The sequence below is a fragment of the Chelonia mydas genome, chromosome 7, assembly GCF_015237465.2.
Source record: "Chelonia mydas isolate rCheMyd1 chromosome 7, rCheMyd1.pri.v2, whole genome shotgun sequence".
Lineage (NCBI taxonomy): Eukaryota > Metazoa > Chordata > Testudines > Cheloniidae > Chelonia > Chelonia mydas.
This window is the reverse complement of record NC_057853.1, coordinates 1,471,320-1,489,146: the sequence shown is the minus strand read 5'-3', so window position 1 is coordinate 1,489,146 and position 17,827 is coordinate 1,471,320. Positions and strand designations below refer to the sequence as shown.

At 55.1% G+C, this 17,827-nt stretch overlaps 2 protein-coding genes across 4 annotated transcripts in view; both read left to right on the top strand.

The window, feature by feature from the left end:
• The window catches only part of P4HTM (prolyl 4-hydroxylase, transmembrane), a 29,722-nt gene extending 19,672 nt beyond the window's left edge, over positions 1-10,050 (top strand). The window contains exons 6-10 of one of the 2 annotated variants that reach the window (XM_037904149.2): positions 1,697-1,882; positions 2,429-2,519; positions 3,133-3,256; positions 6,653-6,895; positions 7,857-10,050. In XM_037904149.2, the coding sequence (XP_037760077.1) occupies positions 1,697-1,882; positions 2,429-2,519; positions 3,133-3,256; positions 6,653-6,870 (619 nt within the window). In that variant the 3' untranslated portion in view covers positions 6,871-6,895; positions 7,857-10,050. Of the gene's footprint in view, positions 1-1,696; positions 1,883-2,428; positions 2,520-3,132; positions 3,257-6,652 lie in introns of both variants that reach the window. The other variant, XM_037904148.2, reaches the window with a different exon arrangement.
• Positions 10,051-10,564: 514 nt separating this feature from the next.
• Positions 10,565-17,256, top strand: WDR6 (WD repeat domain 6). 2 transcript variants are annotated; one of them, XM_037905130.2, is made up of 6 exons: positions 10,565-10,761; positions 12,271-14,743; positions 15,287-15,367; positions 15,718-15,834; positions 16,408-16,526; positions 16,716-17,256. In XM_037905130.2, exons 1-6 carry the CDS (start codon positions 10,692-10,694, stop codon positions 17,198-17,200), a joined length of 3,345 nt encoding a protein of 1,114 aa, XP_037761058.1. In that variant the 5' UTR covers positions 10,565-10,691; the 3' UTR covers positions 17,201-17,256. The 2 variants fall into 2 exon arrangements, with proteins under 2 accessions (XP_037761058.1, XP_043407959.1); XM_043552024.1 differs by lacking the exon at positions 16,408-16,526 and having other exon boundaries at positions 10,579-10,761.
• Positions 17,257-17,827: the final 571 nt, after the last annotated feature.

Here is a 17,827-nt window from a genome sequence, read left to right as displayed (position 1 = left end):
CTATTAAAATCTTTCGTAGGATTTGGAGATTCTCAAAAGCCAGAGCCCACATAATCCTTGTACAGATGTTGTGATCCTGGCCTAGCATTGCAATCCTCTTCCCCCTATCCCAAAGGAGTAACTACTCTGGGTTCTTACAGACAGTGTATCTGAGAGGTTCCTGCTCGCTTTGGGGATGATTGGAGAGGTAGGAAGTTCTTGGGGGGACAGAAATCCTAGAGCACGAAGGTCTGGTCTCATTGCTCGCTTCCCATGCACCTCAATCCTGTTGGGGATGATGCAGAACAGGAAGCAGAGGGATAGATGAGAAATGTGATAAGGCTATTGATAACAAAGTATTTCTGCCCTTCCATGCAGTCCTATCATGGTCCCTCTGCTTTGCTAAGGATCTCTGAACTCTATAGGGTCATTTGCAGGACCTTTGGGAAGGGGAGGACATGGCACCTGGAGATCTCTAGGGACATGTACAGAAAGGAATCTTTCCCAGCAAGTGGCAGCCCTGCTGAGTGAGAGCAGCTTAGCCAGGAAGTTTCTGATTAACACTGACTAGGCTTTTCTGCTCCATTGTTCTGGCTGTCCAGTTCTGCAATGGGTCCCCTTATTCTGTATGCACTAGGTGTGGTGCTGTGCACAGTGTTTCCAAAGAAACTAAGGTATAAAAGTACACCTGGTACCTGCTGGTCCTCTGGACTCCCAAGTTCCTCAGAGCAGGGAGGTGTTGGTCACTGGTCCGTTTCACCCACTGTATAGTGCTGATGTTGACTGTGCAGTGAGCAAACATCGTTGAATTGTTCGCAGAAACATGCGTTCCAGTCGTCTTATAAGCAGGTTTGGGTATCTGGTGACCTTTCTTCTTGGCACGAGGCCCTTCGCTACTGCAACGAGGTGACCTACCAATTGACTAAAATGACAAATGTCACCTTCTGCCCCTGGCTGATTGCCACATTGTGTGTGGTTCTAATGCAGTTTGATTCATTCAGGCAGAGCCCCCTCTAGGGTACCTTTTGAACGTGCATTGGCACGTTCCCTTTACCTCAGGCTCCTGGCTTCTGCTCAGGGTTGAGGGGGCTTGGGTTTACACACACTATTCTCTCTAACTAGGGGAAAGGAGAACATTTTAAACCATTTAAAATGCTCTCTGCTCTCAGCTAAGAATGACATCCCAGGGGGAAACCGGGTGCTGGAGCTGACAGGCTGTGAGGCAGGCTGGATCCTACAGGAGGGATTCAAAAGGGAGGAACCAGCTTCCCTGCACTTAGATCCATCCTGGAGACTCTTCTGCCCTAACACCTGTGTGAAGTCCCCAACTCATAAGACCAGGGAGAGAGGCCGTGGGATAGTTTATACACTTGAGAACCATCGATTTGTCTTATCAAGGCCTTGACTAGTTATCACTGGGCCCACTTGCTGCAGCTCTTCTCCTCTGCTCATCCTCTTAGATAGGTTCTTTGAGGCAGGAAGCATCTCCCTGTCTGTAGAGCACTGTGCACGTTCCTGGTGAGCATAGTGGGATTCATAGAAGATTAGGGTTGGAAGAGACCTCAGCAGGTCATCTAGTCTAACCCCCTGCTCAAAGCAGAACCAACCCCAACTAAATCATCCCAGCCAGGGCTTTGTCAAGCCGGGCCTTAAAAACCTCTACGGATGGAGGTTGGCTTGTTCTGCTTCTCCCCGACCTGCATTCCTGCTTCCCCAGGGTGATGCGCTTGACCCGTCTGCCTCCTGAGATTGTGGAGCACAGCGAGCCCCTGCAGGTTGTGCGATATGACCAGGGAGGGCACTACCATGCTCACGTGGACAGCGGGCCGGTGTTCCCAGAGACAGCTTGTAGCCACACCAAACTGATCGCCAATGAGAGCGCTCCCTTTGAGACCTCCTGTCGGTGAGTCGTGCACTTAGCTGTTAGCTTCACACCAAGCCAGCTTGGTGACCGGGCTCAGTCTGGGATCACATTTAAAAAGAGACCTATCTAAAGTGATCTGGGTGTGAGATGTGGGGCTGAAGGCAGCTCACTTCACTGCACATAGATTGTGGGTTTGCTTGCTACCTTGCTCAACTGAAATGAGACTGAGGGGGTTAACCCCTTTTATCCCTCTGGCCAGTACAAGAGAGGCACTGACTGGCTCCAGGAGGCTGTTGGCCCATCCCCACTGGAGGCTAGAACAGTGCTCCATAGTGGGGATAATCCTCCATTTTAGCCACACCATTAGGAGCAGATGAGATGGTCCCTGTTAGCCTTCTCCTTGGAGAACAGTCTATTCAGGTGCTGGGCCAGGCAATACATCCTTGAGCCCCTATGCACATGCCAGCAAATCTAGCCCATTGGTTGTGGGGATAGGGAGTTTAGGGAAGGGCTTGTGCCACGGCCTATGGGTATCTTCACTATTCCAGTTGCACCCTGTAAGCAGCTGTGCTCTCTGTTTTACAGCTATGTGACAGTGCTGTTCTACCTGAACAATGTGACGGGGGGAGGAGAGACCATCTTCCCTATAGCTGATAACAGAACCTATGAAGAGATGGTAAAGGAGCCTCTCCCCCACCTGCCCCCGTCTGTGTTCTTGCTGGCCCCTGAGTTTGTTTGTGGTTGGGGAAAGGCGGATTTGGGGCTTGGGTTTACACATGCTATACTCTCTAATTAGGGGAAAAGAGAACATTTTAAACCAAGTGATAATGAATGTGGCAAAGCCGAAAAGGAAGAGACTAGTACAGGGCTGTGTCTAACAGGGGGACATTGGAGAGCCTCCTGGGGAGAGTGAGCCAGTGCCCTAGCACCGGTTCTGCTTTCTTCTTGCATCTTGGCAGATTTCCTCACAGGAGGATGAAAGCTCTCCTCATTGCATGCACTTCGCTGTCACTCTAGCTGGTGCACAAATGGAACGGGAAACTATTCACGTGGCCAGAAGGATGGCAGAGCACCTGGGGCAGGGTGGGGAGGGCGAGCAGCTCACTGACTTCTGTACTGCCTAAATTGGCTGCTGCAAATGTGAGGGGAGCCTCCTGTTCTTAATACTTAATGCAACAGAGCTGTTTTAATGGAGGGTCTGACAAAGGGGGATATGATGGAGGGGGGCAGAGGCTCCTCATCCCAGTCCTATTTGCGGGGTAATGTTTATTCTCGTGTCTTTTTCTCAGTCTCTGATTCAGAATGATGTTGATCTACGAGACACGCGGAAAAATTGTGATAAGGGCAACCTGCAAGTGAAGCCACAGCAAGGCACTGCTGTCTTCTGGTACAACTACCTGTCAGATGGGGAAGGTACTGTCCCCCCTCAGCACTATGCCTGTTGGGAGGGGAAGAGAGAATTTGGGAGGACAGCAGCCTGTTTCTTTGGGCCTTGCTGTTTATGTGTTGTGGGTCAGGGCATTTCTTCACATGAATTCTGAAAGGATGGCCAAGGAACAGCAGCCAGGAACTGATGAGCACTGCTGAATTCTCCTTGGTAGTAGCTGGGCTGAATCTTCCTGTGTTTACAGCCAGAAGATCAATGGTTCCTAACTTTTTTGGAAAACTTCCCCAATTAGCAGCCTAAGACCTTGGCTGTACCAGCCATTGCTAGCTGCTTTCCTTTCAGCTGTGTGAGCTCTAACCCATCCTGGAACCTGGGCTTCAGTTCTAAGTGTGTCCTTTTGGCATGATGCGTTATACAGATTGTCCAAGTGTGATAGAAAGGGAGAGAGCCATCGGATCTTGGATGTGGGGAGAAAAATACAGCCTACACAGGACTTTGCTGTGAGGTTAATCTCCCTCCATCCATTCCTGCTCCAACATCAGGTTTCCCCATGACTTGATATCATACCTGCAGTTGTGTCCCTACTCCCTGTGGTCAGCACAGGTTTCCTCATTCCTGATAACCGGAGTACCTCTTTGCCCCCTGCATGTTGACCATTGGATGAAGTATGGGGTGTAGCTGTTTGCACTGCTGAGAGACAGTCACTCCTCTTTTTGCATTCTCCTCCTTCAAGTTTATAGTCATTGATGTCGTAGCTTAGCGTTACGCTTATGTCAAAGCCAAAGCTCCATGAGGAGTCAGAGCTGGCACAGTCAAAGGAAACCAGTCCCAAGAGCCAAAGGTGCTGACGCTGGTGCAGAGGCATTAATCCTGGGGACCACTGTTCTTATCTCACAGGATATTGTTTTCAGAGAGTCTAGCTCTGTGTTAGTGTGTATGCCGTTACCATGATTGCACACACATAGGGGTCAGTGCATTAGCTAATCAGACGCTTGAATGTATGCTTGTGCTGCGTACCACGTCTGTCTGAAAATCTAGTCCATAATACTCGGAACTAACTTGTTCAGAGTGGCATGTGTGGATTTCCTGTGCACCTCTTGATTCCTATTAGACTCCATTGGATGAAAATTTCTTAACACTTCAAAAACATATTTGGTAAATGCCTGCTCCCTTTTATACTGGTCTTCTATTGTCTGTTAGTCAGACTAAACAGAGGGTTGGGATATGCTTGAATCTTCCTAATTGCAGGTGCATGTAACCCAGGGTATTGGGACACTAGATCAGGAGTTCTCAGGGCACATTTTTTGCTCTTGCTGGTGGTCGTGCTCTCACTTTTTTTCCTAAAATACTTAATTAGCTTTAGGAAAAACAAATAAATATGCACATGCACACATCCAAATCATTGTCATTTATTTATTGCCAGCTAATAAGTCTGTTGTGAAAAGTGATATTAACAAGCATACAGGTATCGCTTTTCACAGCAGACTTACTCAGCCCTGTCAAGCCTGGGGACAAATTAAGCCCTGGATTGGTGGGGGGGTGTTGGGGGAGGTGTTGGGGGCCAGGGGCAGTGGGGGGGAAGACGGGGGGTGGGGGCTGGAGCCCCAAGCTCAGTGGCCAGAGCCTGCCCGCCCTCTGCCTCACCACCTCAGGGCTGAAGCCTAAAGCCTGAACCCCACTGCCCCTGGGAAGGTGGGGAACTCACTGGCTGCCTGATCCTCCAGCATTGTTCCCCAGATTCTCCACAGGGTCCCAGCAACCAACGCCAAGGCGGTGCATCCAGGAACAGCAGGGAGGGGCTGCTACTTTGTCCTCCTCTCCCGCCCCCCAATCACAGCCCAGGAGGCTGTGGCCCCAAGAAAAGCCCCCGGTGGCCGCATTTGAGACACACTACACTAGATTTTGAGATCGTGGTGGAGAAAGGAAAGGGGATTACAGCTGCCTTGTGAGCAGCCTGTGGTTTCACCTACAGGAAATCCCAGCAGAGGGTAATGAGGCACCACTGCCATGGGGAGACTGAAGGACAGGTCTGGGCTCCAGCCACTGCACAAGACTGTGGAGAGCCTCAGTGTGCTGTAATTGAGATCCCAGTGGCTCTGTTCAATAGCAAACAAACAGAATACAAAGAATAGCTGCTGATGTGAGTTTGATGCGGAGTAGGTCAGAGAGAATCAGCGGTGCTGTTGGAAAGTGCTGGGGATCGGCCATAGCTGCTGGAAAGTCAGTTGTTTCTTTTACATGATACGATTAATTATTTTAAAATACAGATTTTACCTTCCAGCAGCCATGGGATTTTGCCTTCTACTGGCAACATCTGTCATTTCTGTCCTGCTTTGAAAACTGTTCTTCACATCCACCAATGTTAAGTCCACAGGTAGTGATTAGTTAGCTAGCTATGGCAAAGCTAATCCCTGGATTTCTCCCTTAAACCAAGTCGCTGTCCTAAAATCATAGGAGCTGACATGGTCTGACATCTCTTGTCTTATGAAAGGAGACTCAGGGAGCTTGGCTTGTTTAGCCTAACTAAAAGAAGGTTGAGGGGAGATATGATTGCTCTCTATAAATATATCAGAGGGATAAATACCAGAGAGGGAGAGGAATTATTTAAACTCAGTACCAATGTGGACACAAGAACAAATGGATATAAACTGGCCACTAGGAAATTTAGATTAGAAATTAGACGAAGGTTTCTAACCATTAGAGGAGTGAAGTTTTGGAATAGCCTTCCGAGGGAAGTAGTGGGGGCAAAAGATCTATCTTGCTTTAAGATTAAACTCGATAAGTTTATGGAGGAGGTATGATGGGATAACATGGTTTTGGTAATTAAATATTCATGGTAAATAGGCCCAATGGCCTGTGATGGGTTTTTAGATGGGGTAAGATCCAAGTTACCCGGGAAAGAATTTTCTGTAGTATCTGGCTGATGAATCTTGCCCATATGCTCAGGGTTTAGCTGATCGCCATATTTGGGGTCGGGAAGGAATTTTCCTCCAGGGCAGATTGGAAGGCCCTGGAGGTTTTTCGCCTTCCTCTGTAGCATGGGGCACAGGTCACTTGCTGGAGGATTCTCTGCTCCTTGAGGTCTTCAAACTACAATTTGAGGACTTCAATAGCACAGATATAGGTGTGAGGTCTTTTTTAGGAGTGGTGGGTGAAATTCTGTGGCCTGCATTGTGCAGGAGGTCAGACTAGATGATCATAATGGTCCCTTCTGACCTAAATATCTATGAATCTATGAATCTCCTTTTGGGCTGGATTGTTGTACTTGTCAACAGGAGAATAATATGTGCAGGCCAGAAGTTAGTCCTCGGCCACATGTTTGTCTGCACTCCACTGCCCTAGAGAGACACTGCAGGGTTGTGAGGTACAGTAGAGTGCAGTGCTTCCCAACTTGACAGTTATGGTTTATTTTTCTTCTGCAGGCTGGGTTGGCGACCTGGATGAATATTCCCTGCACGGAGGCTGCCTCGTCACTCAAGGAACCAAATGGATTGCCAACAACTGGATCAATGTAGATCCCAATAAGAGGCGCCAGCTCCAATTCCAGCAGGAGATGGCTCGCTATGCCAAAGAGGGGGATGAGGCCCAGAATGAATGGACTGTAGATAAATCCTACAGCAACATGCATGTGGAATTGTAGTGTCCCAGCGCAGCTGGGCTTGGAGGTGCCTCTTCAGTAACACTGTGGGACCCTTTTTGCACTTGCCAGTTTAGTTTATATTGATTTATATTTGGTATTCTACCCTTCCCCCTTTCCTCACACACATCCCTGCAGAAGTCTCAGGCTCAGCTGTAACCTGCATCTCTGTTGGTCAGACTGGGAAAAGCACTCCAGTAACGAGCATACTGGGAAGCAGGCCTCATGCTAATGAGACAGAGGTTGAGGAAGATTTTGATAACACATGTATTTTTATTTCAGGGGGTTTTTTTGTGGGGGAGGTCCAAGTATCAGTGAGCCCTGCCCAGCTGAGGCTTCTTGCCTCTCCAGGCAGGGCCTTCTGCAGGGGAAAGGTGCTGTCAGTGGGTCTGCAGGCTTTCAACCCCTCTTAATCCTGGGTCTCTGTTTTTTTCCCATTGAAATGGATTCAGTCTCTCTTTAGCTGCCTCCACAGGGGTTTCCTTGGCACCTGCCAGTTTCTGTCCCTAGAGCATCCTGCTGCTATTCCCTTCTCCCTCCAGAGCATGAGAGCATCAGCTCGGCTCTCCTGACCAGTAATTGGCAGCACTGTCAGCCAAGCCTGAGCCCTCTGGTATGGAGGCTGTATAATCCAGGAGGGAACAAGGGAAGTGGGGTCACTGAGCTTCTGCATTAAGCCACTTTCCTAAATTCCAGTCCCATGATGTGAGACTGATTAGGGGGCAGAAGGGTGTCACTGCTCCTGTATTAGGAGGAAGGGAAGTGTTGCAGGTGCAGCTGTGTGACTATGGAGATCTTACAGTATAATGCTAATGGTGAATCCTTCTCAGGGGTTGATGTGGTTCTGAAATGCTTTTACGTTGTGCTGATTATCAGGGAGAAGGGAAGCTTTTATGTGCAATAGCGGCAGGGCTGGGGTAAGTGGGGGGGGGGGGGGCGCGGAGGAGAGTTTCACTCTAACCCCGTGATTTGTGTGGTTGCCTTGCTAGGTTTTTGGCTGTTTCGTGAAGGTTCCTTCTGCCAAGTGATTCATTTGCCCCCCAGTCATGGAGCTACGTATATATGCCAATGTGTCTGTAGCAAATTGGAAGCACAAGGGGGAGTGACTCCCAATGCCTCTCTCCAGACAACTGAACAGTAGACGTCTCCGTGTATCATCATCTGATCCTCACGTGCTGAGGAGTTGGTCACTCCCAGCTTGCCTCAGCTTGAAGCGTTTTCTTCCCTAACTGCTGTAGATTTCAGTCAGTGTTTTTTTTGTGGGAGGGAAACAATTTGAAATGTAGTGAGGAGTGGAACAGACCCCTGTCTTGCCACAGCACAGGGCATGTGCTGAATGCATGACTGCAAGCTCTGGAGATGGGATTTCTTCACTGCTAGTACATCCAGAAAGTCAACAAGTGAAGGTCCATGCAGCCCTCATGGCTGAGTGAGCCTGCTGGATGTGCAGCCACCTGCTGAGGATGTGGCTGGAGTTGTGGCCGAGGAGAGTTGGGTTGGTTGGTTGGCTTGCTTATTTATTTATTTAAAGGCTGCTGAACTGAGGAGAGGGCTCAGTGTGCTACTTCAGTGCCTGGTGTTCAGGCCTAAGGCCAGGTGGATGCACTGATGATCACAGCTCTGTCTCAGTGTGATAGTATTAGGTTACATGCCACGCTCGTGAGAGAGAACTTATTGCATCACGGAAATCTGCGGACAGTCCTGCTGCAAGTTACCCTGCCTAGCAAGGAGATTAGCCATGACAGAAGGCGGGGGAGGGAGGAAGTGTTGCTATGAAATCTAATTCCCTTTTATTGCTCTCTGCGTTTTGGGAGCGGTTTGAAATGTTCAGCAGAACATTAGCCCCAAAGAATGGGGGTTGTCCTATAGCCCCAGCACTAGGAAACTGGGTATGTTGCTAATATTTATTACTGTGTTACTATACTGTTACTCAAGTAGAAATATGAGATGCACTAGGCTAGTGATGCATGTTGTCACCATGCAACCCTCCCAGACAAGGAGACCAAGAGGGACCCTATCAGCATTCTGTGTCTCAAAGGAAGGTGCATCCAGAAACAAGCCTGCAGTAGGGGATCTCCTACCAGGGGCACTGCAAAGGGTTAACAGTGTGTTTATTGCATTTCTGCTCTCTTCCAGGTGCACACTTGAAACCTGCTGCCACTTCAGTGAGCAGGTAGCTGGATAGCAGGAGTGTATTGTAAAGGGTCTTCTGGAAGAGAGTAACCGTAGTTGTTTGGTAGCAGGAATAGAAACAAGACTCCAATGACCTGTCATGTTCAATGCAGCTTGAATGTGACCAGTTGGAACCCTTTCTAGCTGTATGGTTTCAGAGTAACAGCCGTGTTAGTCTGTATTCGCAAAAAGAAAAGGAGTACTTATGGCACCTTAGAGACTAACCAATTTATTTGAGCATAAGCTTTCGTGAGCTACAGCTCACTTCATCGGATGCATACTGTGGAAAGTGTAGAAGATCTTTGGATTTGTGCTGGAAATGGCCCAACTTGATTATCATACACATTGTAAGGAGAGTGATCACTTTAGATAAGCTATTACCAGCAGGAGAGTGGGGTGGGAGGAGGTATTTTTCATGGTCTCTGTGTATATAATGTCTTCTGCAGTTTCCACAGTATGCATCCGATGAAGTGAGCTGTAGCTCACGAAAGCTTATGCTCAGATAAATTGGTTAGTCTCTAAGGTGCCACAAGTACTCCTTTTCTTTTTTCTAGCTGTATGTTCTTGACAGGGATTCTGGGGTTTGGTGTGTGCTTTGGGGATGTTGCTGCCCCTTCCTGTGTTCTTTCCACTTTACCAGCAGAGACTAATCTAAGAATGGAGGATTTTATACGTTATTTTTTTAAGATGATGTAGCTCAGATGCCTTCTTCACAGGGTGATGTGATGTCGTTTTATGTATTCTTCAGAAGGCATGACTTTTTATTGGATCTGCCAAGTTCAAGCCTGCAATCAATCTTTTTGCTACTCTTAGCTCGTCTGAGTGACTTGGCACTGTCAGTTGCATGTGCAAGTGACTGACCATTGTCTGCACTTGGTTTTCTGTTTTCCATGTCCTCGTGTGCACCTGAGAAGTTGTTCATCCCTTATTTAATATTTATTTAATTTATTGTATTGTATTCATGTGCAAAGAAGCTGCCTGTCCTGAAGATAAAGTTTTGAAAACTACTAATGCTAGAGTCCGAGGATGTTAGTGTTTCTCAGTGCTGCCGGTTTCTGCAAACCTCCACCCTTCCCAGCCCCGTGAGGTTTCCGAACCCCCGCCACCTGTTTGTGTCATCCCATCGCAAGGGGGTGCCATGGGGCGATGCTGCACTGCGGTGTGATGCACCTGACTGGGTAAACGCTGCAGGGGCAGGACTGGGCTGCTCACAGAGCGCTGGCCACTAGAAGTGCCCCAGGTGGCTATGACATGTACCTATCAATCCTGTTACTGCAGGAGTGCCTGGGCCCGGGGTGCTCGGCGCTGTACAGGGGCTGGCGGCACGAGAGAAGCGGGAGCCTGGGCAGTTCCGGGGGGGGGTCAGGGGGGCCGGCCACGTGGGCAGCGGGCCCAGGTGCACGGATTTGGCCCCGCGAACGCTGAGACTAGGGCACGCACCCGCCCTCGCGACCGCCGGCCAATTGGGTGCAGCGTTAGAGAACCGGGACGCGGAGCGCCCCGCGGGCCAGTAAGGAGCCTCTCCATTGGTGGGTGGGCATGTGGGCGGGGCCGAGGCGTGGGAGGTGCCTTGATCCCCCGTGTCCGGCCGGCCTCGGGGCTCGCGACAGGGGCCGCGCGGGGCCAGGGCGCCTCCCCGGGCAGCCCCCGCCATGGAGTCGCGGCTGCTGCGGGCGCCTGTCACGGCCCTGCGGTTCGTGGGGGGAGCCCGGCTCGTGGCAGGTGGGACCGGGCGCGGGGGGGCCGGGTACCCCGGGGGGGGAAGAAGAGCGGGGGGGCCGGTACCCCGGGGGAGGGGGGCCGGGTATCCTGGGAGGGGGGCGGAGGGAGCGAGCCGGGCGCGGGGGGGCCGGGTATCCTGGGAGGGGGGAGGAGTGAGCGAGCGGGGCGCGGGGGGCAGGTACCCCGGGGGGGGGGGCGGAGGGAGCGAGCGGGGCGCGGGGGGGCAGGTACCCCGGGGGGGGGGGGCGGAGGGAGCGAGCGGGGCGCGGGGGGCAGGTACCCGGGGGGGGCCGGGTATCCTGGGGGGGGGGCGGAGGGAGCGAGCGGGGCGCGGGGGGCAGGTACCCCGGGGGGGGGGCCGGGTATCCGGGGTGGGGGGCGGAGGGAGCGAGCGGGGCGCGGGGGGCAGGTACCCCGGGGGGGGGGCGGAGTGAGCGAGCGGGGCGCGGGGGGCAGGTACCCCGGGGGGGGGGCGGAGGGAGCGAGCGGGGCGCGGGGGGCAGGTACCCGGGGGGGGCCGGGTATCCTGGGAGGGGGGCGGAGGGAGCGAGCGGGGCGCGGGGGGCAGGTACCCCGGGGGGGGGGGGCGGAGGGAGCGAGCCGGGGGAGGGGGGAGCGAGCCGGGCGCGGGGGGGCCGGGTACCCCGGGGGAGGGGGGAGGAGTGAGCGAGCCGGGGGAGGGGGGCCGGGTACCCCGGGGGAGGAGTGAGCGAGCCAGGAGCGGGGGGGCCGGTACCCCGGGGGAGGGGGGCCGGATATCCTGGGAGGGGGGCGGAGTGAGCGAGCCGGGGGAGGGGGGCCGGGTACCCCGGGGGGGGGGGGAGGAGTGAGCGAGCTGGAGGAGGGGGGCTGGGAGCGGGGGGCCGGGTATCCTGGGAGGGGGGCGGAGTGAGCGAGCCGGGGGAGGGGGGCCGGGTACCCCGGGGGGGGGAGGAGTGAGCGAGCTGGAGGAGGGGGGCTGGGAGAGGGGGGCCGGGTATCCTGGGAGGGGGAAGGAGTGAGCGAGCCGGGGGAGGGGGGCCGGGTACCTTGGGGGATAAGCTGGGAGAGGGGGGCTGTGTACCCCGAGGGGGGAGGGCCTGGGTACTCTGCGGAGGGCAGGACGGGGCGAGACAGGCCTGCGTATCCCCATGGGGCGACCACAGAGCCGCACACACGGTGCCTGTCAGCCTGGGGCTGCACTGTTGGGCTGGTCAGCCCGTGTCTGGCGCTCGCCCGCCCTGGGTGCAGCTCATCCGCCGGCCCTTCCTGGGAACGTTCAGCCCTGCATCTCCTCCGCCAGGCCAGGCGTCTCCTGCCGGCTGCTGCCTGCGGGACCCCTCTGTCGCATGACTGCAGACAGACAGACAGGCCTCTGGCAGACAAGGGGACGTTCCGGTGCAGCCTTCGCTGCGGCACCAACTGCTGCTGTGGAGGGACGGGGCGCCCGGTGCGGTGGCGGGTGCTGCGCCGGCCCAGGGAGGGCACTGCTGGGAAGGGCGATAACTCTGATCACTTGCCGCCTGTTAGGTGAAGGACCCAACGTGGTTGTGTACAGCCTGGATGCTGACGGCAGAGCAGCGGGGAGCCATTGGCAGAGGGTGCTTCGGAACCATTGTATCCACGGGATCAAGGAGCGGAGGAGTCCCTCCTCAGAAGCTGAGCAGAGGACTCTGGCTGTCTTTGGGGGCAAAGGTCTCATTGTCCTGGAGCTGTGTGTGCGAGGGAAGGAAGTGAGTTTAACTGAACTCTGCCAGCTCTGTGAGCTGCACGACTGGATATGGGATCTGCAGTGGCTGGCAGGCAGCACAGGGACCCTCACTCACGTTGGGTTAGCCCTTGGCCATAACTCTGTGGCACTCTATGACTATGCCAGTCACAGGACCCTGCGGGAGGTGCACTGCGAGGAGAAGTGCATCCTCTACTCTGCTTATCTGGTTGGAGACAGCTGGGATGAGCTGGTGGTAGTGGCTGGCACAGTCTTTAACCAGCTTGTGGTCTGGCGCATGGCTGACGGGAGCAATGAAGAAGCAAGGATAAAACCCCAGAGGAGGGTCAGTGGACACGACGGAGTCATCTTTAGCATCTGCTACCTGAAGAGCAAAGGCATATTGGCCTCAGCCTCGGATGACCGGAGCATTAGGGTGTGGGATGTTGGGGACCTGCAAGCACCTCGTGATCCAGTGCGCTGTCTCCTGGTGTGTTATGGCCACCAGTCAAGGGTGTGGTCTGTCAGGCTGCTGAGTGACTATCTCATCAGCATCGGGGAGGACGCTGCCTGCATTGTGTGGAACTACAATGGAGAGGTTGTTCAGAGCTTCAGAGGGCACCAAGGGCGCAGTGTCAGGGCAGTGGCTGTCCATGAGGCACGGGGCTGGGTGGCCACAGGTGGGGCTGACACTGGGGTTAGACTCTGGCACATTAGAGGACCTGAACCCAATGGGAATGGCCTTGTGCAACTAAACTTCAGCCCGCCCCATAGGAATGGATCCCCCAAGGCCGTAAAGCTGGTAGACGCAAGCCATCTCCTAGTGATGACTGATGCGGGGGCGATCTACAGCTACGACTTGGCCTCTAAACGCTGGGCTTTGGTCATGGAGGATGCAAACTATCAGTCCTACTGTCTCCTGGAAGTTGTGCAACTAGCCAACGGCATCGTGCTATGTGCCATGGGCAATCTGACGGGGCATGTCAAAGTCTTTCCCCTCTGCTGCCCCACGGAAAGTGAGGAGAAGAGGCTGTATGAGGGGAAGGTCCACAGCCTGAGCTGGGCCGCATGCCCACGTGGGGATCCCAGCCGGCATGCGCTCTTTGCCTCTGGCTCAGGGGGTGTTCTGCTCTGGCTGGAGGTCTCATGCTGCTCCTCCGGACGAGTGGCTTCCGTGGTGGAGAAATGTTGCTATCTCTTGCCAGTCTGCAGGCACAGGTGGCATACAAGCGTGGCCTTCTTGCCCGAGGAGGGGCTTCTGGTCTGTGGTGACCGCAGGGGCTCGCTGCTGCTGTTTCCCTGCAGCACAGCTCTGGGATCTGCCTTTAGCATCTGTTCTGTGCAGGGACAAGGGGATGCTGCTGATGACCCTGTGGGTCATGGTTTGGTCTGTAAAGACTCCGGTGACAAGCCAGGTTTGATTTCTTCCCAGGGGGAAGGAAACCGCCCCATTCAAGGTCCCATTTCCCTGCTGTTTGGGCTTCATGGGAAGCTGGGTGTGACCTCAGTGACCTGCCATGATGGCTTTGTTTATAGCACAGGCAGGGACGGCTGCTACCGCCAGCTGCGAGTGCAGGACCGGCAGCTGCAGGTGCTCAGGAAGCTGAAGCCATGCAAAGGGCTGGAGTGGATCGAACAGCTGCACTTCGCCCCTGGTGGGAACCTGCTGGTGCTGGGCTTCCATGCAAGCCACTTTGTGCTGTGGAGCTCCCGGACCAACGAGAAGCTGCACTGTGTGCCATGTGGCGGGGGTCACCGCTCGTGGAGTTACGGCCGCTGGCTTGCTTCCGAGGTCTTTGCTTACATCAAGTCTGGGGACGTCTTGGTCTATCAGAGCAGGGGCGGGCCCAGCAGGCAGCACCTGCTGAGGGAGCCTCTGCACGGGCGGGAGTTGACGTGCGTGCGGCATGTGGGCACAATAAGGACCCGTGGGTGCTGCCCGGTGGATATCCTTGTGACCAGCAGTGAGGACATGACTGCCAATGTGATTGCCGTCAGCGAATCATCCTATTCATTGGCTCCACTCGCAGCCATCGGCGACCACATCTCGAGCGTGAGAGCTCTGGCCGTGGCCAGTGGCAGTTGGCAGGAGGAGACAGCCGCCTGGTCTGCTCTCCTGTTCTCTGCAGGGGGCAGGGCTGAGATAGAGTGCTACAGGCTCCTGCTCCGCTGTGACCACGATGCCAGGAGTGGCGTGGCCTGCCAGGTCGTCCACGTGGCCTCCCACCAGCTGGACGAGCACTGGGATCGCATGAGGAACAAGCACCGAGTCATCAAGATGGACCCGGAAACCAGGTAACACCCCGGCATTCCCCAAGGAAACAGGGATGTGGGCTGGGGCCACATGGGGAGCTAGTTCCTGCCAGGGCCCTGGAGAGAGAGCCTGAGACCCCTGCAGTCCTCAGCCCTTCAGTCCAGGCCAGAGCTCTGCTGATGCTGAGACTTCAGGACGGCTGAGCCCTACTCCCCTCTCTCCCCCACCCCAGTCACATAGCTGAGGGCCCAGCTGAAAAGGGACTTTGCCCTCCTGTCCTAGAGAGCTCACCCCATGTCCCTCATACCTCCGGTCGACCTGGAGATTGCCAGTCTGGTGGGATCTGCTTCCCAGTCTGCAGATCAGGGCAGGGCTCTGCTGCTCCCAGTGTGGAGGCAGGGACTAGGGTGTGGACTCAGTCCCTACTGTTGTCTCCTCTGAGAGGCCAGAGCTATGCAGTGTGTTGTGCTGGGGGTTGTAGTCAAGCTGTGGGGCTGCCCTGTGGTGCCCCGGCACAGGATTGGCCATCTGCCTGTCCTGTGGAGACTAGCCAATGGGCTGACTGGTTGCTGTGTTTGCTCCAGGTACATGTCCATTGCCGTTGTGGCTGGTACTGATGAGTCCTGCCTATTCCTGGCTGCTGCTTGCAGTGATGGATCTGTCCGGTAAGGAGGAGTCTCAGCTCTGATCCCAGAGACCTGCTTTCCCCCAGTGGGCTGTTCCAGCTTGCCAGGGGAAGGAGACACAGTGTGATCCAGAGAGGGAGCAAAGCCCTGGAGGAAGAGATGCAAAAGCAGCTGATCCCCTGGTCTTCCTAACTCCTGTGTGGAGTCTGTGAGGCAGGGGCTGGAAAGCGCTCCTCCTTTCCCAACTGCTCCCCTCCTCTCTGAGTTGGGAGAACATACCCTGAATCTAGACAGAGGGGCAGGAGAATGGGCGCCCGGGCAGAGCTGCAGTGAAATCTGTGCACCCCCACTCCCTTGCCCTGACTGCTTTCCCCTTGCTGCTACTGCAGGATCTTCCTGATGCTGGAGCCTGCTCAGAAGCTGCTGCTTGTGGCCGAGTCTTTTCACCACCAGCGCTGCGTCCTGAAAGTGGAGACATTTATGCACAGGGTAGCGGGAGACAGGAGGTGAGCACTGTTTGCACTGTGCCGCATCGGACATCCCTGCAGTTAGATGGGGAGAGATGGTTTCAGCTGTGATTGGAGGAGAGCAGACGAAGAGGAGGGGTACAGGGAGGCTCATGCCCCCTCTGACCAGCACCCCTCACCCACAGGATAGCTTTGCCCCGGGTCTTGGCCTCCAAACCTCCCATCTGAACTGGGGAATTAATCCTAGCAGAGCTTGCACGGGTAGGAGCCAACGTGGTCCCATATACTCCGTCCTGCAGGGATCTAGGGATGCTTTGTGTGCAGATTGTGCTGGCCTGGCAAACCTACCCTCACCAGCAACCCAGGGCTAGGACAGCTGCAGGCCTCAGCCGCACTGTGACTGCTTCGGGTGCTATGGCTCTGTGGTCAGATTAAACGCTGGAGACCGGAGCAGCCTAGATCCAAGGGTTTGCTCACTGCAGGGACTGGACTCGCTGCAGACTCCCCCATTGCGTGCCACCCAGGGCAGCTGGTTTGTGCACTGAACCTCGGGGCCCAGGAATCTAGCCTTAGTTCAGCCAGGAACCTCCCCCAATGTATTTGGTTTCCCAGGAGACACTTCCTGTGCAGCGCTGCCACTGATGGGAGTATTGCATTCTGGGACATAACTGCCACCATTGAGCATGCTGCAGCCGCCCTGGAGTTGGCGAGTGGAGAGCTGCGGCCCCTCGGTAGGTGTTTCCCCAGCTTTCCTGACTGCTCTGATTGCTAGAAGTGTCCTCTGGGGCTCACTGCAGCTAGTGCCTGGGACTGCCTCCCAGGGACACCTCCAGGCAGCCATGGCAGCAGCCACTTTCCTTTGCAGCGGAGGTGTCTGTTGCTGCGTGCCCTTGGTTGTCATTGAGCTCTTCTTTTCTCAGCTCTGGGGGCCCCGGCCCTGGCTGTCCAGGCTCACAGCTGTGGCGTGAACGGCCTCCATGTTCGGCAGACAGCGGCAGGACGATATCTTGTGGCCAGTGGCAGTGATGATGGCTCCATCCACATCTGTCTCATTGCTGTGGATACAGCCCTGACCGAGTCGTCCCCCTCCCTTCCTTGGCACGTAGTGCCCCTTGGAGCCAGTGCCGGGGCTCGCATTCTCCTGCTGGAGGCGTTCTCAAGGCCGTGTGCCCATGCGGCCCATGTGACAGGACTCAGGGTCTTGCGGCCAGACCTGCTGGTCTCCGCCTCCGTGGACCAGCGCCTGACGCTTTGGCATCTGCGCAAGGACAGCCTTGTCTTCCGGGGCAGCAGGTTCTGCCACGTGGCAGATGTGGCTGAGTTGGATTGCTGGGGAAGCGAGGAGCGGGGCTATGGCTGTGTGCTCTGCGGGCAGGGCCTAGAGATTGTCTGGTGCATGGCCTGAGCGAGTCCCCAGCAGCTCCCTTCCTCCAGGGCTTTGGAATAAAGGGGAGCACATGGCAAGGCCTCAGCTGCCTTATTTGGTGCGGGGTGGGGTGCCTGCTTGCCACAGGAACCGCAGAGCCTCCATAGCCCTCTGCTTCCATTGTCCACAGCTGGGAGAAGGGGACCAGGCCTCTAAACCCTCTCTCCAGCTGGCACCCCATCCTGCCGCTTCACCCTGGCCCTAGTCCCCGGGGAGCTGGCATGTCAGCTGAGGATGCATCTCAAACGCTGGCAGTTCCTTCTGGTCAGAGCAGCCTGGGAACCCAGCAGGGCCTTGCCCAGGCCCCCCCAGTGACCCTAATAACACTTGGCTGTTCTGGAGCCCCGTAGCCCAGGGGTCTCGAAGCCCTTGACATGCTGATGAAGCCCCACACTGCTTGGGAGCTGGAGCAAGTCAGCTCGATCCTGGTGTCCCACGTGGGAAACTGAGGCATGGTGTGGGAGTGACGAGCAGGGACCCACGGAGCTGAGAACAGAACCCAGGCTTTGTGACACCCAGTGACCTGCTGTACCCACCACTGCACTTCTTCCCCTGCCTGCGTAGACTCGGCATGTTGTGTGCTGGCCAGCTGCTCAGCTCCAGGAT